At 46.4% G+C, this 24,528-nt stretch overlaps 1 protein-coding gene across 3 annotated transcripts in view; it reads left to right on the forward strand.

Annotated features, from left to right (window-relative positions):
- Positions 1 to 24,528, forward strand: part of LOC147896246 (putative calcium-transporting ATPase 11, plasma membrane-type) — a 96,827-nt gene that overhangs the window by 61,691 nt on the left and 10,608 nt on the right. For all 3 annotated transcript variants that reach the window (XM_087382516.1, XM_087382517.1, XM_087382519.1), the window contains one exon: positions 15,560 to 15,731. In XM_087382516.1, the coding sequence (XP_087238642.1) occupies positions 15,560 to 15,731 (172 nt within the window). The remainder of the gene's footprint in view (positions 1 to 15,559; positions 15,732 to 24,528) is intronic.

Consider the following 24,528-nt stretch of genomic DNA (forward strand, 5'->3'; position numbering starts at 1 on the left):
GAAGTTTGATGTCAAGTCTTTTAGTTTTGGAAGCTTGAAGTAAATGGTAGAGGGCAGGTAGTTCAATGTTTTCTACCTCAGGTGGAAATGAATCCGCATAGTCGTCTGGTTGCGTCACGTCATCCTGTGTATGTGTGGTACTGCGAGAATCTTGGAGTTGTTGGACTTTCTGGACCAAGTCGGAGATGCTGTCCTGAAGCTGGGAAATTTGAAGTTGCAGTAGTGTTTCGCCTAGTATGTTGACTTCAGGGGTCTTTTTTGGAGTTGAGTCTTTGATCTCTGGAGAGGCTGCACGCGAGTGTTGCGACATATCTGAGGTCCCCGTGAGAAAAGCACGAACCTGCGCTCTAGTTTGTACCATTCCTGGAAGAGGATTCGGGCTGCTCCCTGAGGTTGCTCTTGTTGGAGGGGGCAGGCGAGGCAGGATGGAACCACCCGTGGAAATCTGGTAAAGGAGGTCCTGTGTGAGGTAACACTGGTGATAACGAAAGGGGTGTTACTGCTCGTGAGAGTACAGGAGTAGGTTGCAGAGTCCACGGATCTGAGAAGGGATAAGGACCTGCTGTCGGAGATGGAGGATATCCAGGAGAAGGAGTGCCTTCAGAGTGTAAATACTGTCTTGGGGAAGGTACAACCTGTATAGGAGGATATTTGGGAGCTGAAGGAGGTGGAGAGTACCTTGGAGATGCCGAAGGTGAGGGGTAAAATTCTCTCCAAAGATGGACAGCAAACTCTTGAGGAATATCGGGTTCTGGGTATCTTCGTGTCTCGTGGAACACAACCTGGACTGTGCTGAGGAAGTAATGTAACTGAGGTGCCTCACGCAGAAGATATAGGATGTGGTCCAAATCACTAGGAGGGCACGTGACACAGAAGACCCAAGATGCCAAAGCTCCGAAATGGGCTGGTGGTGCAATCTAAACACGATATTGTGTGGTAGATAATGCCTGAGGTGTCCTTGAAATGCCGGGTGAATTACCAGGGGTTTCCATGCTTTAAGGGAGCGTTTTTCATTTGCTGTAATTTGATAATGACAAGAGAATCCTTAGAAGTAGAAGGGAAAGAATCCACCTGGCAATGATTTAATCTTCCAATTTGTTGCGTAGAAAGGCTTGCAGATTTCTGTCCGGAGGTCCATGTTGCAGTGGGTTGCAAGGAGCAGATTTGGGCCTGGCTGGTCCGGATTGGAAAACAGGAACAGGGCGCTTTTAACAGGTTGTCTTCATCGCGAGAAGAGGGCTGAACTGCTGCTGATCTGGCAGATAATGTAGCGCAACAAAGGGGGGGGGGGGGGGCAGGCTGTCTATGAAGAAATAGGTTGATGGCAAAAGCAGGCTGCAGGCTGTCACTGGCGAAGCCAGGCTGTCAATGGCGAAACCAGGCTGCAGGCTGTCACTGGCGAAACCAGGCTGTCAATGGCGTCCAAGGCTGAATTGCGACCAAAATGGCAGGCTGACGCTGAATCTAGTGCTGCAGGGTGGCGAGGCTATCGCTGATCTGGCGCTGCAAGCAGGGAACCAGGGCCGAAAGACTGGCGAGGCTAGGGGTTGCATATGCCGAGGGGAGCAGGGCAGCGAAATGGCGAGGCTAGGGGCTGGCAGCGAAATGGCGAGGGTAGGGGCTGTGCAGCGAGGCCAACCTGTTTGACGAAAATCTGTATGGGCGTTGAAATGGATCGTCCCTTTTGTCTTTTCGTTTGGGCTGCCTACATTGGGTGGTTGCCCAAAAAATTTAAAGGGTGGGTTTATTTGACCTTTGGGTAATCTAGGATAGACCTAAGGTTTGGGGCTGGGTTTTCCTTTTTAACCCCTCTAGGTACCCTTTTTATAAGTGCTTGGTTCCAAAAGGTGTGCCTATTCGAAGGGGTGTGACCCTTGGAATAGGTGCACCTTTTCATGAAGGGGTGTGTCCCTGTTTTTAAAAGGGGTGTCCCCACATGAATAGGTGTGACCTTTTTGCCACGATGGGGTGTGTCCCTTGGGTGAGGAGTCAAGACTCTTCATCAAAAGGTGTGTCCGATGGTGGAAAAGGTGCGTCCCTTGGTTTTGGGACAGCACAAGCACATGAAAAGACACGATTTTTGTCGCGTCCATTCACATCAACTCGTGATGTGTGGGAGATGGAGAGGCCATTGATGACTTTAGGCAGGGTTGGCGCCAAAAATTTTTACGCTCATTCTCTCCATCTCTTCCATGCACACTGTGCACGGATATCCTTCTAACGGAAAGAAATGTATCAGATAGGCGCTAGAAGGTGGGGGGCATTTCCTACAGGCAGGAGCGAAATTTGCTCTGATACCACTGTAAGAAATCCTAGATTTACTATATTTAGAAATGTACTAAGGAACAGAAAGGAGACTGAAATAGCAGAGAACAAGGAATAATTGTATTGCTTGAATGTCTGTAGGGTATCTGTAGTGTGTCATCGCCTCTCTTATATAGAGAGTGAAGAGTCACACATGAAAAGGTGTGTACTCCAAAGTGTATGTGCATGAAGAGGTGTGTACCCCTTGTGAAGGGTGTGACCCTTGATGAGAGGGTACATTACAATAGGACTGTCTCTTCAATAGAGTGTCTCTTGTGAAGGGTTGTGCCTCATAGGAAGTCTCCCGTCGAAAGGGCATACCCTTCCACAAGTGTCCATTCATCAAACCATCCATAAGTCTAGATATAGAGAAAGGAATACGTCACAGATCGTGACACAAACAAAATGTGTCAGCATTTTGCCTGAACGCGCAACGAATTAGAGTCCCTTTTTAATCCCTCGGATTAGATTTGAGCAGGGATTACGTTCACATTTGTGTTAACAGGTTATTAACGTTCATTAATTACGCTCTATAGTAGCATGAAATCAACGTGATCATGTTGATTATCGGAAAAATTTACCGAGAAACCAAGTAATACTACCACTGGCATTATAAAAATACCTAGCGGTAATACTCATATTACCGGCGGTAATATAATTAGTGGTAATACAACCGGCGGTAATACAATATTATCGTCGATTATTATCGTGGTACCGACGGTAATATTAATGGTACGGACGGTATTGTTTACACGTTTCCCGCACAACGCCACATTATATACTGGTGGAAAGCACACTTCAGGCTCTTCATTCGATCTGATTGTGGTTCATATTCCGATGAACCATTTGGTTTCTTGGGATACACATGTGAACCACGATTTAGATCGTATTGGTAAGGTTGAGTGGGGGGAAGGTGAGTCAGCATTCATTATACTTGTGGGTGTGGTTCACTACTCCTATTCCTTGCGTTTTTGGAAAATCGCAAGCCACGACCGTGAGTGCTAGTGAATGCGAGTGTTTTTTGTGTGCTCCTGGCGGTGGTCTAAACTTCGACTCCTTGCGTTTCGGTCTACTTGTGGACCACGATCATGAGTGCCAATGAAGGCGATTGTTAGTGAGGAGTCTTGAGTTAAGGATTTACGGTTTAGAGTTGTGAGATTTTGATTTTGTTCTAATTTATCAGTAGAGCATGGAGACAAGGGAGAGACAAGATGACAATGATGTGAGAAGAAACAAAGTATGATTTGGGACTACGAATGCACAATCAGAAATGCCTCAACTAGAAATACTCGTGCACAACCTTCAAGACGAGTTGTGAGTAGGCAAATTGTGGATGCATTGAGTCACTCCGATGGGATTTACGGTTTTAATATTTAGCGTTTCATTTCTATTTTTAATGTTAAGGGTTTGCAAAACCCTAATGTTTAGGATTTAATGTGGTGGATTTAGGGCATTGCATAATGTTTTAAATTCCAATTGATGCATGGGTTTAGGTGTTAAATATTAGGATGGGATGCAAATGGTCTACTTTGAATTTAATTTGTATTATGTTTAGGATTTGATTTCAATTTTTAATGTTTAGGAGTTAATTTCAATTTTTAATGTTAAATGTATAATTTTTATTTTTAATGTTTAGGGTTTAATGTGATGGATTTAGGGTATTAACTTCCAATGCATGGGTTTAGGTGTTAAGTATTAGGATGGGATGCAAATGGTCTACTTTGAATTTAATTTGTATTATGTTTAGGATTTGATGTCAATTTTTAATATTTAAAAGATGGTTTCAAATTTTCAATGTATTTGTGGATGATCTGGTATACATAATAGCTAGAGCCAACCTTGTGACTTGCAAATACTTTAAAGCCAACCTAGTCGATGCCTGAGTGAAGCTTGCACAATCGAAGTTTATATTTTCAAGACACAAGGGTTGCTCTAGCTATTATATGTACTAGATCAATTATGTGATGGATTTAGGGTGTTGCATATGGTTTTAAATTCCAATTGATGTGTGGGTTTAGGTTTTAAGTATTGCTCTAAAGATTGTATGTGACAGAAACCCACATTGCCTTCAACCCACATCATGTCGAAGAGGATTCAAAGAAATAAAAGAAAGCATCCCACACTGCCTTCAACTCACATCATGCGTGGGAGGCTTTGGAAGGAAGGTAGCATGTGTTCAGTCACATATGATCTTTAGAGAGAAGCTATCCTATCCCATGTATGTCTATCCTATCCATCTGAAGTACTTAGTGGTTGCGAAGCAACAAGATTCAACGTGATTCATCGAGCCTTGTAAAGGACAATGAAAGTTAAATTAAAATGAAGATAAAAGTAAAAGAGTAAATAACAAGGATGATGAAACTAGAATTAAAATGAAGATAAAAGTAAACTACAAAAGTAAACTTAAGTAAAAGAAAATATATTTCAGTGACATATATTTGAACAAAACAAATAAAAAGAACAAATTTGAAAGAACATTTATTTCAATGACATAATACCATGTACATCCATCATAGATCATAGTGTCATACTCATATAATTCGCTCAGGTCCTGGATATACCTCTCTTAAGCCCAAGACCATATACAATGCTTTTGGTAATTGAACTTTACAAAGCGGGCATACAGATTGTCTTGGCAAGTAATCTAATAAACAATAAACATGAAACCTATGATGGCAAGGTAAAACATAGTAGCCAGTTGAGTCATTAAAAAAACATTGGCATATAGGACATAAGCATGCATCTGGATTATCCTCAAGAAGCAGGTGCATGGCATATGGTCAGCTAGATGGGTGCCGAGTCCCGACAGATCACCAATTGCACCTCTGCTCCCATGTCACGAATTAGTTCTGCACGTGCATCATGGTTCTCTTGCCGCAACCAGGTGTTGATCTCTTGAAGGCTATTTAATTGAGCCTAAAGAGCTATTATCTGGATGTGTAGCTCAGGCTCAGTGTACGGTCTTTCATTTTCTAGGAGTTGTATGTCTTCGAACCGGGCCATGTACTCCTCATGCCGTTGTGCCACCTGTTGTTGTAGTGGCCCTCGCACACCCTATAATGCCTCTGACAATTGCATTTGTGTGATGGTGACTTCTGTGGGCCCATGTGTTCGCTTGTCACGGTAAGAGAAGTCCACCCAGATGCCTTTGATGAACTCTTCATAGAGAAACTTCGCAAAGTATTGTGCTACCTCGTTGTGATGAGGTGGCTTTTCATATACATCAATATAAATTTCTCGAGCATTTAGCAGAATTCGTTCATCTCGGCAGTTCGCAATCTTCCAACGGCCATGCTTGTGAAGCCCTTGGATTGGGGCGATCTCACCTTCCCTTGTCGTTCTTCTACGTCTTTGAGCTTAGTTGCAGCTATCTTCACCTTCATCGGCCTCTAAGGGACATATTGCCAATAGCTCTTGTTTGGAGACTAGTTTATTCACCTCCCTCCATTGCAGACTTGAAAAAGTAGTGCATATGGTGTTGATTACTAGTTCATAGGTGAAAATTACTCAAGGAAGACACGCAATAATAATAAATTTAATATTAAATACATGCAAAAATATTAACGTCCAGACCTTTAGGATCGGCATATCTTGATGTGCGTGCGATCGTCTGTGGCGTGTGTTCGGGCGCTGCACTTGCGACTCTACGTAGTTATTCGAAGTGCACACGTTGTTGCTCGGCATGTTGCTGCTCCTCTTCAGCCTCCTCTTGCGTCAAGGGACGCTTGCTTGCTCTCCTGGAACCTTTTGGTTCCCTAGGTGGGACAGGAGATCTCGTCCTTGTGACAGAGTGATTGTATGCTGGCGATAGAGCGATGGAGTGGTATGCAAGTTCTGCATGCATCAAATTTAGTGTTTATGAGATCCCCACGTGTGATGTTGGATGCTCAATGCGAATGTTGCATGCAGTGTGGTCAATGCAAGATGAGAGATGTTACATATACTAATTAAGATTCAAGTTGTTATATCATACATGTACTACGCACGATGCACATGCAATCAATTAACAAGAAAGAGGAATAGTTTTGACTAAATTGCAATCTTTAATTACAAATAACAAAATAATTAAAAATCATGTACAATAGTCAAAACTTATGTGCATTCACAATAATTAAAACTCATGTACAATAATTAATCAAAACTCATGTACATTGCAAATGCATAAATGCCGAATGGCAAATAATTGATTTTATTTCAAATAGATTTGATTACAAGAAGTTTTACACTTGGGATCTCAGTAAATACAAGACCAATCAAAAGGCATATGGTGCTAGCCTCACCCTTGCTAGCATGAGATCCTAGCCATAGATTTATCCTTGACCAGCATGTGATGGCTTGTGAAACTATGTGACTAGATGTATCCTTGACATAGCATGAGCCCCTTAGAACCTGGTGGACGTAGAGCGTGAACCTGCCCTGATGCATTGGCAAGATTTGAAGCAACTACAACAAACTGCCACCGTTGAAATACGGCATGATGGTCTTTTGCGGTTGTTGCAACCACACGGACCAACATTGGATGTCGGATCTAGATTTGCGCTTCCCTCCTTGACTCTCATCTGTGGGTGCCAATATTTCCCTTGTACCTCTTCCCGACATATTCCACATGATGATGTTACTTTCCTAACACATGATGATGTTACTTTCCAGTGTTGGGCTCTTTGGAGGTCATCGCCCCTCAACGGTGTTTGAGAGGATCCAGATGTTGCATGCTCTTCACCTACGGCTAGGGACGTGGCTGGACCATAGGCGAATGCGGCCTTCTCATCGTAGCTCATAGTCACCGTCACTCGTCTATCTAACGCATGCACCTTATGGTTGTACTAAGCCCACACAGCAAGCCATTGTGTCAACCTTACTGTGTCAAACTCTTGGGCAAGAGTGGGATCCACATTACATGCTTCCTTGAAGCGCATCTATGCATTTTCGAGGAAACTGTTAACCCAGATCATTCCATCGCTCTCCCATTGCACCAAGTTGATAATATTCTCATTGCTTTCGGATTGCAAAGTGCTCTTGGCATCCTCGAGAATCCTTCTCTTCATACTATTTATTCCCTCTAGGCTGGATATTGTTGTGTGCATCTCACTCTCTTGCATGTTGCATATCCTCACAAAAAGGGCATCACGGATGCTTCTCATAACTCTTTTGTGTTTGGACCTACTCAATTCTTCCCCTGGTTTTCTCTTGGTTCTAACCATTGAGGCCATGCTCGCAAGCATATACTACTATGTGTGGCAATGCTGTACTGACTCAACTGCAATGTGACAACGAGGACAAGTAGGATCAGCCCCGAACCTGGATCTCCACAAGTTCATTGCTATCCCTCCATGAATAGAAAGCCAAAAGAAAAGAGTGCAAACTCTTTGGGACCACGGCTTCCAAATGAGGGATTTTTAGAGCCTACGCCAGAAGTTTTTCCGCACAACTGCGGAAATATGAAAACTATCCCAATGGGGCGCTTTGGAGGGTCTCCAACCTCTATTGCTGAGCTGAAACCTTCGGGCATTTCTAACTGAAGCTCTTCTCTCAGTGCCCCTCATCAATCCATTCCCACTCCCTTGGGTCCCACTGCAAGAATCTAATAGGGGAACCACCATACAGCCAGAGTCTCCAAGACCCCAGCGCAAGGAGAATAGGATTGGGGTCAAGGTACCACTGTGAGTCCCTATCCCACTCCATGAAACCTGCAATCTTGATAGGCTGAAATGCCACCTCCAAAAGAATATCATCAGAAGACCTGATAAGTCTGCCTCCCGACTGAACATCAAAGACTAGGGTATCCTCATGTGCATCCTGCAGTGCAATAACATGTAACAGAATGCTCGTCCCTGAAAATGCTCCCCACCAAGTGGACTCTGTGATCGGCATGTCATCTGTGTCAATCCACTCTGGCGGAATGGCTGCCTGTATTTGCTGTATCCTGAGTGCACACCCTGTGAGGTGGTCAACTGCTAAAAGTCTTTGATCCTCTAGAAGTCTCATAAAGGCCTGCCAAGCGCCTACTGTAGAAGTAGGTCCCCTCTCCCATCTAGACCACTGCATATAATGTGACACTCCAAGTGGCCTACCATGGTCATCCAAAATCGAGTCATTCCACATGACTGGCTGCCTATGAATTTCTTCGTGAGAGGTGGGTGGAACTCTGCGAAGTGTGTTTCTGAAGCAGCCCCAAGCTTTCAAAATAGCAGCCATGAGAGGGGAAGGGGGAGATTTGAGATGGGCTGAAGTAAAGATCCATCTACTGCTGTCCAACTAATCTCCCCCATGAGAAGGGGTACAAGATTGAATGCTGCGTGAGAAAAGATCTTTCCAGGGCTCTTGTCCAGGCATCAATCCCTGTACTACGAACTTGCAGAGCAAGGCCATACACTGCAAGTTCAAGTCAATAATATTGAGACCACCTCCTCCTGTCGAGAGAATGAGGGTCTCCCAAGCCCCACCCTGGCTACAACATCTGAGGTGCTATCTAAACCGCTCCATAGGAAGTTTCTGATAGGTCTCATGAGCTGAGCGATACAACCTCTAGATCTGCACTAACATGAGCAAACAAACCAGGCAGTGACCAATAATACCTGGTTCACAACCACAACTTTGGATGCCACTGAACCCCAAGTCACAAAGAAGGGTGCTCTATGAAATGTGCTAAATATCCTAGCAACACCCTTCCAGATCGTCCTCGCTTGTCTGCACTTGCAGAGGCAATGTTGAACTGACTCAACTGTTGCGTGGCATTGAGGACAAGTAGGGTTTGGATCTCCACAGGTTCACTGCAATCCCTCCATGAATAAAAGCCAAAAGAAGAGAGTGATCTTTCTATTCCTGAGGAATTTTCAGAGCCTCCTCCAAAAGTTTTTCTGCACCTGTGCATAAATGCAAAAACTATTCCAATGCAGAGCTTTGGAGGGCCAGTCTGGCTGAACTCCAAAAGATGAGTTTCCTCCTGATACTCTCCAACACGGGAGCGAACTGCTGTACCGGAGAGATGCCCACCCCAACCTGGCATCCCAGATACCTGACGGAGACTCCCCTCTGAATTCAAGTGAACCCTATGTCATTCCTCTAGAATGGAGTGTCCTCATTGCTGATCCTAAAGCCATTGGATTTGTTTCAATTAATGTGTGCATCTGCCGCAATGCAAAACAAATTCAATGCCGTCCTGAATGAACTCTGTGTTTGTGGAGTAGCATTCAAAAAAACAGCCGTATTATGTCCCAACTCACTGTCTAAGAGCTCATCCTCCTGCCTTAGACGAAGCCTCAGCCATACAATCCTAGCTTGAGCTCTAATGTAATAGCTCATAGCCTCAACCCCAAAAAGGAATAAAAAGGGGGCTAAGGGGCATCCCTGACGGACTGATATGGTAATCTCAAACCTTTCCCCCTTGACTCCACCAATAAGAACCTGGTTGTGGGCTGATCTGTAGAGGACTGACACCCCTTTGATCTATGCATCTGAAAAACCAAAGCGAGTAAGTGTGCCCTCCAAAAAGCCCCAGTCTACCCTATCATAAGCTTCCTCAAAGTCCAAGAGTAGAATGGCCAGCCTGTGGCCATTATGCATGGCCCAATCCGAAGCCTCCCAAAATGAGAAGATGTTATAAAAAATGCTCATACCATGCACAAAACCCGTATGCGTATCATGGATAAGATCTGGGAGAAAGGGCTGCAGATGAAGGCTGATAGCTTTAGCTAGGATTTTATACAAGGTACCCAACAAGGTAATCGGTCTTCACTGAGACACTAAATTTCTGCAACCCCCCTTCGAAATCAAATGAATGAGGCTTTCCGTAAGTGAGTCTGGCATCTCACTGGAGTCCCATACACCCTGTAGGGATGAGGTAATATGATCCCCAATCTGACCCCAAAATGTAATAAAAAATAAGGGGGTAAGTCCATCTGAACCAGGACACTTGCCCTTGTGAAGGGTAGAGAGAGCAATCATGAACTCTACGTTGGTGAAGGGTGCATCAAGTGAGACAGTCATATCCCCTGTTACCAACCCAGGTAAGTGTCGCCAAATAACCACTCTAGCATCATCTGTGGCCTGAGTGTCAGAATCTGCTGTAAGAAGGGAGGCATACAAATCGTTGGCAACTTGCAAGACGGCATTTGGATGTGTCTGAAGAACTCCGCCTGAATCAATGAGCTGTGAGATGCTCTCCCTACTATGTCTGGGGCCAAGAGTAGAGAAGAACTGCTTGTTGACCCTACCTTGCGTTTGAGTCCAAAATGACTCTTTAGCATGAAAGGCATACTCTGCTCTCTGATCTAAAAGTAACTGCTGTTGAGTCCTTGTTGCAGTAAGGTGCTCCTGAATCGAAGCATCTGTAGGCCTCTTCTGCTCCTCCCTTTGGAGGGCAGCCAACTGCTGGCGGATACCTATCTCATGCATGAGGATATCGCCCCTCCTGATACGAGCAACTAAAAGATAAAAGTCGCTAATATCAGAGAGGGCTGCGGCTAAGTCTGAAGGAGAAATCTGCCCATCCTGCAAATGAGATATCCAGGTCCTCAACATTGTCTCTGTAAGGCCCTCCTCTGCATAAAAGGAATCTGGAATCCTAACATTGGCAGAGCGGCCCTTCACATGAGGATTTGAGACCATCAGAACCACTAGAAAATGATCCGAAGTGGACACCCCAGCAATGCAAACAGTACCACCTTTGTCAAGAGCCCAATAATCCACATAAAATTTGTCAATCCGTGCATGTACAGGCATCTGCAGTCTCCTGTTTGACCAAGAAAACATGAGAGAATGTGGCTGAGTGTGTAAAGCATCATCGTGCCAAGCATCGCTGCCACTATTGAAAAATGAAGGCATCCTACACTGCTCTCTTGAGGGAGTGAAGGCCACCTTCCTTACTACCCCTTTTATCTGAGGGCATTTTAACCATGTTGAAATCACCCCCTATAATCTAAGCATTTGCAATATGTGACCAAGAGAGCAGTTCCTTCCAAAAAAGAACACGATCCCCTCTAGAAGTGGGTGCATAAAGGTTTAAGAGACCAACCTTATGCCCACCAATCAAAAGTATAATCCACTGAGCTCTGGAAGGGACTATGATCCCGTGTCCAATCACCGAGGGGAGTATAGAAGAAGAAACAGAGATGCAAGTAGCTCCCCTGGTGCCCAAGGCGGGTGACCAAAAAGTATGTCTTGAAAGAAACTTACCTGACTTGGCACAATCCTTGACATCCAATATCATCAGAATGTCCATGTGACCCCTAGCAACACTTGGATGAAGTTGGTTACGAATCAGCCGCCTGCGGCGGCAGTGAGGTACACCCCCGAGGCCCTGAACGTTCCAACTGACAATTTTCATCTGTGAGAGGAGGCCGCTGGATGGAAGATCCTCCCCAACGTAGTAGCGGAGGAAGCCCTCTCCTGCGAAAAGTTCCTCCTATCAAGAGGGAAGTCAACTGGGGATAGCACACCCACACCTGCTGAGGGGGAAACTCTATCCATGGATGTCTGAAAAATATGCTCCCCGAGTGTAGAAGGAACAAACTTCTCCTCTACCTCAAACTCAGCCAAGTCTGCTAGAACTGAAAATAAATTCCTGCGAAGTACCTCTGGCGTAGGAGTGCGAAGGATCCTTGCAGAAGGAGTGGAACCAATAACCCTCTTACCTCTATCAAAGGTAGACAAACGTGCAGGAGAGGGAGGGGGGTGCTGCAAGAACTCAACCTCAGTCTGAATCTGCATGATCTCGGCCACGACTTTGGCATGATTCTCAAGTAAGGCACGGGTCTCTGCCGAAAGGATCTCCCTAGGTGAACGCTCCTGCACATGAACACATGAAGGGGCAAGGACAATCTCATCTGCACATGGAACCAGGACAGGAATGTCTCCTTCTTGAAGAGACGGGTCCGTGGCTTCATCAGTGGTAGCCTGAGGTGGAACTGGCTCCCCAACTTTGACAAGCACCCAATGGGGATGACCAAAATAGGACGTGTTGACTGTCTTGTCCGCGTTGTAGAAGTACTAGGATGAGAGGCCGGTCCTGGCTGTGAAGACGGAGGTCTAGCAGCGCGTGAAGCGGTAGGAGCTGGTCGTGAGGAAGGTCCAGGTCGGGTGAAGCTATGAGGCGCACCCGTGGATCTTTTAGGTCTTTTCTTTTTCCTTGGGCAATCCCTGGCAAAGTGCCCAAGGGTCTTGCAAATCCTACACTAATCCTGTCTCCCTGCAATCTCGACTCTCTATCTGAAGAAGGAGCCATCTGGACGCTGAAGCATAATGTGGTCATCCGAGATGTTAGGGTCAGAAACAATGACCCTAACATGCGGTACCCCATCGGACCTGACTAGGGAGAGGGGGGATCTCAGTAACAATACATGCGGTACCCCATCGGACCTGACTAGGGAGAGGGGGGATCTCAGTAACCACTCCAAAGGCGGCTCCAATGGAATGTAGAAGTCGATGGTACACCTGAGGAAGGCCTGGAAATCTGATGAAGAGTGACGTCGTCTGGCTGTCTTCCTCGACATGATCAAACCCCAATGACGAACATTTGTGAGGTGCCCTGCGAGGTCTCTAGGTAAAGCGGTGAGCATCCAGCCCCTGGCTTGTAACCTGGAAGGGTGGGACCCATGGATGCGAGCAAAGAGCGATGTAGAGCTCTCCTGCTCTGTATCTTTTTTGAGTTGCTGCAACTCGTCTTTTGAGAAAGTGATGGTTATTGTGGCCGGTGGAAGCGGGCGAGGATTGGCTGAAGGTTGGGCCATCGTCAATCAAGGTGTGAAGGCCGACTCAAATACAGGAGGCTCCGTCCGACCAAAAATGTTGCTAGGAAGGGCTAGGAAGAGGAGGAAGGAGGAAAGAAAAGGAAGAAGGAAGAGTAGGGGGGGGCTGAAAGAGGGGAGGGTGAGGGCTAAGGGGAGAAAGGGGGCAGCAGGGAGGGAGTGGGAGAGGGTGTTAGGAGGGTAGGGCGGAGAGGGAAGGGGGAGTAGGGGATGGGGTAGGCGGAGGGGCTAGGAAGTGAAGGCGGGGAGAAGAGAGGGTGTAGAGGGTAGGCGGAGAGGGAGGGAGGCCTAGGGAGGCCTAGGGAGAGAGGTCGGAGAGGCTAGGGGGGAGGCGGAGGGGCTAAGGAGAGAGGGAAGGGAGGCTAGGGGTATGCGGAGGGGCTAGGGAGTGGAGAGGAGAGGGAGGCAGGGCTGAGAAGAGAGGGCTAGGGGTAGGCGGAGAGGTGAGAGGAGGGCCGTACGGCTGAGAGGAGAGGGAGCGGGGCTGAGAGGAGAGGGCAGCAGGGATGAGAAGAGGTACGGGAGGGAGAGGAGAGGGCTAGCAAGGGGGAGAGGAGAGGGAGGGAGGGAGCGGGGCAGCACAAGTCGGGGAGGAGCAGCAGCTCCGAAGCTCCTGGTGCTAACCATAAGGTACCATTACAGTTCCAAATAGTGGAGGATAGGGTCTCCATATCCTGAGCCCATCTCGTACCACTTCCTTTCCCCTCTTTGCGGGCCAGATCCTGCTGCTGCATCAGGGTATGCCTCTCCTCAACCTGCAAAGGTGTCGAATCCTCATCCATGGAAATCAACGGGTGGTCCCTTAGGGCCGATCTACAACGCAATGCTGCTAGTCGAGCTTGAGCATCACGGAATCGTACGATGAGGGTTGCTCCTCACGGTTGGGGTCTCTCCCACTCGCCAGGCCCTCTTATTGGGGGGCTACAAGTTCTGCTCTAAACTGATGGTTCACTGCGAATCGTCCTGGAGAACATGAGGATCTGCGGTCTCTTTGCCTGAGGTCAATCATCCTGGAGACCATTAGGATATGCGGTCTCTCTGCCCGACATCATATCTGGGGTGACTCATGTGTCAAATAGCCATCCTTTGGTATCGAATACCTATTGTTCTACTTTCACTTTCATCTCTGCTTTTAGTAACTTCACATCTCTGTAGTAATCATATCTTTAACAATAAAAAGCCCAATCATATCATCTCTGTATTAATCATATCTTTAACTATAGAAACCCCAATGTAGTAGGGGAGATATATTGCATTTCTTCATTATGTCTTCTACAACTCCTTGCTGCTCTATGATTTCCATTTTTTGAACTTTGAACTCCATTGCTGCGAGTGGACCTTGAGGTTTTTAATCCCCATTTACAGGAAAGATTTGATCGTGTGGCCTTGATGATACGCTTATCCTTGTCATATTGTTTTTGATAAGTCTTCCCAAATGGGGCTGGTGTGAAAGCTGTCATAGCTGAATAGGACTGTCTTCTTGGAGGACTCGAAGTAGCAAAGTTTCATTTTTTGCTGCTATCGTATTCAGTGGTCCTATGACTGAAAACTGACCCTTGAGCTGGATCGGATTATTATTGAGAGAACACCCTAAGTGCTTGGAACATTGGGCAGGCTCCTCACCTAAGCTAGGTTTCCTAATCTTTGCTCCATATCTGTGCTGGCTGGACAAGTTTGCCAAAGAGCAACTTGTGTTTCTACATCCTGAACATGACATACAAAATAATCTCTTTGAAGCATGTACCACGAAGCATATCACATACCAATCCTGCAATGACAGGTGATCCATCTTGACCCCCTTCCAAGTATGTCTCAGATGGAACCTTGTTTGGACCACAAATCATTGACACGAACTGTATGATTCATGAAGGATGCCCCCTTACACCTTGAGATAATTGCAACTACTTTTGTATCTAGTGTTGTGACCCTCGTATATTATTTGAGAGAACACCCTAAGTGCTTGGAACATTGGGCAGGCTCCTCACCTAAGCTAGGTTTCCAAATCTTTGCTCCATATCTGTGCTGGCTGGACAAGTTTGCCAAAGAGCAAATTGTGTTTCTACATCCTGAAAATGACATACAAAATAATCTCTTTGAAGCATGTACCATGAAGCATATCACATACCAATCCTGCAATGACAGGTGATCCATCTTGACCGACCCCCTTCCAAGTATGTCTCAGATGGAACCTTGTTTGGACCACAAATCATTGACACGAACTGTACGATTCATGAAGGATGCCCCCTTACACCTTGAGATAATTGCAACTACTTTTGTATCTAGTGTTGTGACCCTCGTATATTATTTGTTTCTAAAATATATTATATATACTCATTATACACACCTCTTTGAATTTTTGACAGGTTGAAAAACTAGAGAAAACCATGACTACATGCTTTTACATTGAATTGACCTCCTAGTAGTTACAGATTAATTACAGATTAATATTTCAAAGCTCATTGAGGTTAGAAGCAATTTTATTCTAAGGGAGGAAATACTTTTTGATGCAGGTGGCAAAGGCAAGTGCTGATGTAATAATTTTGGATGATAACTTCACAACAATTGTGAATGTTGCAAAGTGGGGCCGTTCTGTGTACACCAACATCCAAAAGTTTGTGCAATTTCAACTCACAGTTAATCTGGTGGCTCTAACCATAAATTTTTTTTCTGCATGCATCACAGGTATGTCTTGATGAACTTTCAAATTTCCTGTTAAGTTAGTTCTTCTTGTTTCTGTTTTTCATAGTCAAATGTGATTCATTGAAATTCAAATAGCAATTGGATTGCTACTTTTGATGGAGCATACCTGCTTTCAATTTGAATGCTGAGTGAGTATATTGGAATATAGCTTCTCTCTCCTTCATACATGCAGGTTTGTTTCCCTCCCTCCCGAAGAAAAGTCTTCTATTAAGTATGGAAAAACTAAGAGCAAAAGATCAAGGGAGAAATACACCATGCAAGGCATGAAAAAAACCAGCACCCTAGTAGGGCAAAATCAAGCTCGTGTAAGAGAGCAAGATAAAATCCAAGGTTGAGGCTGAAAGTGCCATCTCAACCCTGCAGAGGACTGTGAGAAGGACGGAGAGCCACTCCACTCCTTGAGGAAAAAAATCCTCCTGGTAGAGGTTGCATGGGAAGACCCTTGCATACTACCCCAAATGGTTGCCAAGGTTTGTACTATGTCTGTCCAAATATTGGCAAATGTGTGTGCAGGGTGGACTAGTAAACCATCCATGTCCCTCTGTGCATTTGGATCTCCAAATATGCCATGCTGATGTGCACACCAGAATCTCCCATGAAGTATCCACAGAGGCATGCACATGTCTGTAAGGAGAGTTAGGGACGTCATCCAGAGAGCATTACTTGACTGAATATAAGAAATTAGAATGCAATTGCACGACTTTCTTGGGGACATAAGAATGAGGCATGTTCAGGCCTCTGTATAACTCTGAGATAGTACCTTGTGCCGGGACCCTTATTAACGCCATCTTTCCTATTCAAGGCAAGGGATCCTATGACAAGATCATCATGATTAGGCATGTCATGTCCAAGATCTATGCCTCAGTGCAGGTTAGCTAGTTTGGAGAGCGCCACAGAACCCGATCTCTTGGATAGGTAGGCTTCCATATTGAACATGCGACTGTAGATCGCATACTTACACTCCGAGCTGCCATTGAGTAGAGGCCAGAGCACAGAGACATAGGGTTTATTTCTGCAAGGCTTTCGACAGAGTGTTGAGGGCCCGTCTCATTAGACGCCCGCAAGATTTGGGATACAATTCAGAGATTATCTGGACAATCATGGCACTTTATGAGAGTCTCAGGCATAGTTGGCCCAAAACGCATTTCAGGCAGGCCCAAAATGTACGAAACGTTTCATAAACATTTCGAAACTGAAACTCGCGTTTTGGAGCACCTAGAAACCCCCAAATCGTCAAAATTGAATGTCGTTTCACCTATTAGTATCATATTTCAGCTTTGAAAATAGAATCATGTGAATCATGGTTGATGTATCTTTTTCAATTCTGAAATATTACCATTGACTCTTGAATCTTCAAGGATTTGTTGTTAATTTTCTGATTTAAGCAAAATAGGGCGGGCGAAATTGGCTTTGAGGCATGTTTTTGGACCACAGAAAGACAGAGAGAGGCACGTCACAGGCTGGCAAAGTGCCCCACAGCCACCCTGATGATTTTTGACTACCAGAGTGGTCCGTGTGCTGTTTGAGAGCTGCCACGGCTGCTAGAAGCTCCAAAACAAATTCATTTTTGTGCCAGGAGCCTCTATAAGAATTCGTTTTTGTGCCAGGGAGCCTCTAGAAGAAATCGGTTTTCAGTCAGGACGTGCCAGGGAATTTCGTTTTTCAGTCAAAGACCTGCCAGGGAATTTCGTTTTTCAGTCACAGAGACTTGCCAAGGCAATTTGTTTTCAGACAGGGAGTAGCCAAGGTAATTTACAATCTGTTGCTGGAATGTCTGGTGCAGCCAGGAAGATTTGCCATCTGCCAGGTATTGCTAGAAAGGATTCGCCTTCAGCCAGGAGTGCTCTAAATTAATTTCGCCTACTTTGCCAGGCTTGTTTCTGGCTTTGTGTTGCACGCCAGCTCCGGACAGCAGGGAATTGAACCTTCAAAAGCTTTTGCCTGCTACCATGTGCCAGGAACAGCCACGGTTGATTGTTTTGCTGGTCTCTGCCTTGCCATGACTCTTTTAGAGCTACCAAGACAGACTTGGTTGGTTTCTATCTTGCAATGACTCTTTTAGAGCTGCCAGGACAAACTTGGTTGCTTTTTATCCTGCCAGGACAGACTTGGTTGGTTTCTATCCTGCCAGGACTCCTTTGGAGATGCCAGGTTAGAATTGAACAGCCAGATACTCGATAAGGATTGCCATGGAATTTGGCACTGGACTGAAATGCCTGTTTGAGTCATGAGCTGATTGCATAGCATGATGGGTGAACCAAGAGGATGGAGAGGGGTCTAGACACATCTCTGAAAAGACAATGATGTGAAACTGCGGATCGTGCTCTCCTAGTCTACATACATAAAGAACAAGATGGTCAAGGAGGATCAAAGCAACCAAGAAACTCCATGAGAGGGAGATAATAATAGGCACACTCAATGTATTTCAATGTGTACACTTCAACAATACAAGAAAGCTTTAGAGAGAGCCTTTAGAATAGTCAAACCCATGTGGGATCCTATGATCCACATCTCTCCTAGTGGTAGTCCTTGCTCCACTTCATTTTCTCATGTAGTCCGCATCCTTGGGTGGATACGTTAATTCATGCACCACCATACCTTAGCTCATACCTTTGCCTCTAATTATGTGCACATGGCACCATATCTCTCAACACCTCCCCTTGGTGCCATAATGCATTGGCTACTACAAGGTGGTCAAATGTGTGTAAAAGTCCGTCACTTCCCCTTAGTACATACTTGCTACTTAAGGTGGTCAAGTGTGGTATTCTAACATGATCAATACCTCCCCTGGGTGCTTACATAACTCTATGGTAGTCAAGTTTGATACTTGGAAATCAAGGTCTAGTCATTTGGTGACCTTTACAAAACATGGGCTCAAGTGGTAAGGTTTGCTTCTTCTTTGCTTGATGTAGCTTGATGCATGATGCTTTGTTCTTCCTGTGTCTTTAATGCTTTATGTGTGGATGCCATGTTTTGTGATATGGTCATCTCACACGCACTTGTGCTTTCGGCATTCTTGCAAAGGTCCTACCAATTGATTTCTTTCAATATTGGTAGTGTCTAATTGCATACAATGATTTTGATGTTACGAGCATGTATGGCTCGAAAAGCGGATCATTTTTTCTTTTTGGATCACCGGTAAACTCTTCTTGGATTCAAAGTTATGGCTCGTCATAGTTTTGCTCAAGAAGAGGGGTCTAATTGATGATGTGGCACATGTATTCATATGTTGCTTACAAAACTGTACTTTTAAGGGACAGTGTACTTATGTGGCATTGGACTGATATGACAAGTGCATGACTGTGTATGCTGATGTGGCACGTGACGTGGTAGCTGTGGATAAGTTTGTCACGTGGCATTCTATTAACCAAGCTTTAGTTCTCTAACCAGAGTGGTTACCCAAGCATAGTTTGACTCACCACCTTATTTGCCACGTGACTCACTATGGATTATGAATGTTTGTGTGTTTGTTTGCTGGACAACGCTTCTTCTTTCTTCCTCGGCACGTACAGTGACCACTTCTTCTCCCTCGACACTTCCAAACAACAACAAAAAATCCTTTTCTCCCGTTGTGATTGCCACCATCAGAATCTTAGGGACGGCATTCCTCCTCCGTTTTGTTCATGTTGCGGGTGTTTTACAAACTTAGAGGCTGTAGCATCTTTTGTGTTTGATTACTTCTTTTGGCTGAGTGCTTTGTTTCTGAGTTGGGTTGCCTAACTTGAAGATTTCTAATAGCTATTTCTCACGCAATCCGTCGAAATCGTTGCCTGTTGCTCACATTCCTGAGATGCTTGTTTTGTAGTCGTATGTCATGCTTGAGTGCTTTAGTTGCTTTAGGCATCTCCTATGTGGCGAGTCTACGTTGTATTTGTAGTCACTATCCCAAGGCTTGTTGCATACGAAACAATCTCAAGGACTCACGCCATTTCGAGTGTTCTTGCATCAAGCCTTGAAAGTTGTACCACCTATCAACAAAAGCAATGGCGTCGAACGGATCAACTACAACAAGGCGAGCAATGTATGCTTTAGTCTGTTTATTGTCTGCATCTTTCGTGACTACCTGCTAGTGTTGATGGGCATCTAACTTTTTTGTAGTCCGTGGCTGCAAATGTTACCATTGGCGTTGAAGCTCGCCAATTTAGTTGTTGCTAAGTGTCATTGTCCATCGTCATTGTGGCGTTTGTTATCTCGTGCCAGTCGGGTTGAGCATCCTTGCAAGGTAATGCTATAGAGGTCGTCTTGCCTCGTGAGTGTGGAGTGTCACGTCCGGGCTTGCTGTAGCCGTTGTTGTAGGTCTGAGTTGCTAGGCGTTGTAGTTGTAGAGCTTCATTGGCATTGTGTGTAGTCTGTGGCGTAGCCTTGGGGATGTGACTTTTGCTTTGGTGCTTGTGTTGAAGTAGTCTCTCTCTGCCTTGGGGAAGGAAAACCTCTCAAAAACAGAAATGAATTCAAGGAGGGATCGATTTCTTTCTCCCTCTCTCTTCCCCTTCTATCAATCCTCGTGAGAGATGCCTCTTAACAATGGATGTGGTTGTTCTCTAGGACAACCTTTTCAACTCACAACAGAAATCCATGAAGGAGAGAGGTTATTCTCGCTCAAGTCTCTCAAAAGAATATAGTCGACTTAAAAAATGCAATAGCTCACACTCGAGGAAACCGAACTGAGAGTTTCTTGAACCAAAAGGAAAGTCTTTTCACCCTCTACAAGATGAGATAGGAGAGAAATATGAGCAATACTAATGAGCTAAAAACTAAGCTAGGAGAGTAAGACCTAGGCTTTGATACCATGTGAACCTGCGGATTGTGCTCTCCTAGTCTACATACATGAAGAGCAAGATGGTCAAGGAGCATCAAAGCAACCAAGAAACTCCATGAGAGGGAGACAACAATAGGCACACTCAATTTATTCCAATGTGTGTACTTCAACAATACAAGAAGGCTTCTTATATAGAGAGAGCCTTTAGAATAGTCAAACCCATGTGGGATCCTATGACCCACATCTCTCTGAGTTGTAGTCCTTTCTCCACATCATCTTCTCATGTAGTCCACATCCTTGGGTGGCAACTTGCCTTGGCCCATGGAATTAATTACTCTGAACTTCCCTTTTAACATTTAATTCATCAAAAGGCCATGGTACTATGGATGTGAGGGACGAGCTGAGCTGAGCGGGTGAGCTCCCCCCTCCGTCCGCGGCGGCCCCGCTGCCCATCGCTTCTCTGCTCCACCACTTTCCACCTTGTCGCCTCTCCCCCTCGCTGCCCTTTCGCCTCGCAGCCACCCTCCCGCGTCGCTCCTCCGCCCTCGCTCCGTCCTTCCTCCTCGCCATCTCGCCTCCCCGCCTTCTATCCCCTCCGCCTTCTCGCTTCCCCCCGACTTCTTGCCTCCCCTGCTATCACTCCTCCCCCTGCCATCTTTCCTCCCCCTTCATCTTTCCCCTCCGCCTCTCCCGTCCTCTTCCTCCCCCCGCAGGTCCTCTTCCCCCACCTTTCTTCCGCTCCTTCACTCCTTCCTTCTCTCCTTCTCTTCTCTCTCTTTCTCTCCTTTTCCTTCTCCCTTTTACCTTCCCTTCCGCCCTCTCTACCTCTCGCCTCCGCCTCTTTGCCTCGCCTTGCTTCGCCTTCACCTCCCTCTCGGACGCCCTTATTTCTCATCCCTCCCTCTCTTTTTTCTCATCTTCCTTCCTACAGCGGGAGCATTTGTGCTTGTTAAGGCGAAAGAAAATCTTGGTGGTGACCCTTGGTCTGGCCAGAGGGACTCTATGGCAGCACCCTTGAATCCCATAGCTGTTAAGATTCTTCTTTCCCCAGTTGACAAGCAACAGGTACAGCAGGTAGTTTAGTCCCTCCAAGACAAGGTGCTGGTGGGTAGAATTGTGGGCCTCACGCCTACACAGAGACATGTGCGAGAGTGGATCCAGGCGGGCTTGACATTAGAGGGTGACGACATCCAGGAGGTCACCATCTATGGAAGAGGCGTTTTCCTCATTTAGCTGAGCTCCCCTGACACTGCCTTGATACTCAAGGAGCTTGGTATCATGGATTTACAGTGGAGGACATGGACACGACACACCATGTTTCCCGTTTTCCAGTTACGCTCCGCTTCTTAGGGCTTCCCAAGGAGTATTGAGCCATCCTTCCCTTCATTGGTCGGGCATTTGGCACTGTGCTCGAGTCCCCGCCAGAGTCGGCCGCCTCAATCGTAGCAAATGACAGGGTCCCCAAGATTAGACTGGTGGTTGAGAGCCCAGAGTCCCTCCTAGAGTTGATCCTCCTAGAGACCCTTGAAGGGGGCACACTTCGCCAGCATGTGGAGATTTCTGGGCTACTAGGCTAGTGTCTTCGGTGCAGACAGATGGGTCACTTAGCTAGAGATTGCCCTTGTGGCCATGTCTGAGCATCTCCGCTCCCTCCCCCGCAAAGTAGCCAGAGCCACCAGACCAAAGTCTTGCCTCCCCTTGGACAGGAGTGCAGGAGTCTCAGACCCCCTGGGTGACCCCTTCAGAAGGGGGCTCGACCCAGGTTAAAAAGAAAAAGAAACCAAGCAAACAGGCTTGCAAGCGCATGAGCAGCGAACCCCAGGAGTTCCTGATGTGGCGATGGCAGACGATAGCCAGACAGCGGTTGAGGAGTGGATCGAGAGCCCCGGTGAGCCTGATCAATAGGGGGAGCCCCTATTCTCCCCCTCCCCCTCCAGATCCCTCCCGACCTTCCCCTCCACTCCCCCCCCTCTGGGTTCCCCCTGCCCCCTCCTCCCCCCCTCGCCCCTCCTGTCGTGATCACTCTCACCACCCGTCTCCTTCATGATGAAGTGGGCATCTCCTGCCCCCTTGTCCCTTCAAATCAAGCTATCCTTCAGGAGATTCGGACCATTCCCTATTATTTAAAAAACAATGATGTCTCAATGAAGTTACACCTTACAGAAAATTGGACTATGCACAATGTGTTTCACGTAGCTTAGTTTAAGCCATATTTTGGACCTCCTCTTTCAGAGATTTCCGACGAGCAACAACCTGAAGTTCTTGATGAAGCTGAAGTTTTGCAGCCAAAATAGATCCTTCTTCATAAATTCAAGCATTGGTCAGGACGCAGGATCCAGGAGTTTTACACCAAGTTCCGTGATTGAGGTACCCATGAAGCAGTGTAGTTGGAGGAAGACTTTTTCCAAGAGTTTCCCCAGATATTGGCGGACTACTTGGAAGCAATGAACCTACTGCCAAGTTGAGGAGGAGGGAATGTCACATGCACCCCTGCACTTGGGTGCAAAGTGACACACTGGCTACATCGACAAGTGCGCAATAGTTCCCTAATACGAGATTTTGTCGTATGTTGTGACCCCTTTGTGAGCCCTTGTCTAGGGACAGTCAGGCACAAGCTACGTAAGTCACACTCTCAGCTTTAGGTCAAGTCAGAAGGTCAGCTCTTGTTCACTGGTACCCACAAGAGAACATTAGGTTAGTATTTCCATTTTAGGTTTAGTGATAGGTCTAGGTCCAGCCTAGGATAGGAGCCCTTCTAGGCCCCCTCAAGGCTGGAACATATGAAAGGGAATGGGCTGGGGGAGGGCAGCTTATATAGGCTTCCGTGCACCCCACCCAAGGTGGGCTTTTATGGGGAAAAGGGATGCAAAGCAAGCCCTAAAACAGCCGACTAGAAGTCGGCCTGTTTAGGGCAGGTTGGCTCAGCCCCAGCCCCCTATTTAAGGGGGAGCCCCTTGCGTCTTTCCTCATTCAGTTCCCTCACACCTTCAGCCTCCTACAGCTCCTCTTGAGCCCCCTCTGAACAGCCTAACACTCAACCCCAGTGGCCCTCTTACCCGCCTCAGCCTTTGGCATCAATTCAACCCTCTAGGAAGGTGTTACGCAGCGCATCCGATGGGGAGTCGGGACAGCGAACGGAGTAATGTTTGGGGTCTCTTTCAGCAGCTCTTTTCAGTTATCTTTTACAGTTTTGCACAGCTCATTCTTAGCTCTTTATTTGAGTCATCTCTCAGCTCTCTTATAGGATCTATCACTCCTAGCTTTCACTCTCTCACTCACGCAGTAACCCTGCCTTCCGGTGGACAGCACAAGCCTCTCCATTTCCTTGCAGAAGTGTCTTACATCGTCAGTGTGGACAACGTCAAGGTCTCAGTGTTGGTCGGTGTTGTCTCTCAGGTGTCTTTGGGTCTGCTATACGGCAGATCGGCATTGAGCCAGTATCCACCCTAGTATGTCGCCGCATAGACATAGACTATTCGTCCTCCAAACCCCCGACAAAGTCACATAAGGAAGTTTTTCTGGAATAGGCACCCACTCACAGGAGAGCCTTGTTCTCTATACCCCCGCCCTCATGAGTTGGACCATAGTGAGTTGGAACGTGCACGGGCTCCACGATCGTGCTCGTAGTCAACCGCAGTACCTAATACTCCTGTAGGAGTTGCAGAGGGTAGTGGTAGGGTGGATAGTGGACATCCTTTTGATTTAGGTGCATATATTCTCAGCAGTAGACATTAGACGGCGTCACCACCTCTTCCCAGGGCAAGGTCCGAAGGAGTGGTCCCCGGCAGTAGGACGGAGCGGAGGGTTCTGCATCTCGGTTTCACAGACTTTGGCTCCAGAGGTCTACGATCAGGGCGAGTTTATCCCAGGACGGGCAGTTTGGAATCTAGTTGAGTCAGGATGGGAGAGTCCAAGATTGGGATCCTGAACGTGTATGCCCTAGCGTGCAGACAGCATCGCTCGGCCTTTTGGAGGAGGCTGATAGAGTGTCTTTCGGATGTAGACTCCTGGATTGTTGGA

This window comes from Dipteris shenzhenensis, chromosome 12 (assembly GCF_047967505.1).
Source record: "Dipteris shenzhenensis isolate YYH24624 ecotype China chromosome 12, Dip_SZ_1.0, whole genome shotgun sequence".
Taxonomy (NCBI): Eukaryota; Viridiplantae; Streptophyta; class Polypodiopsida; order Gleicheniales; family Dipteridaceae; genus Dipteris; species Dipteris shenzhenensis.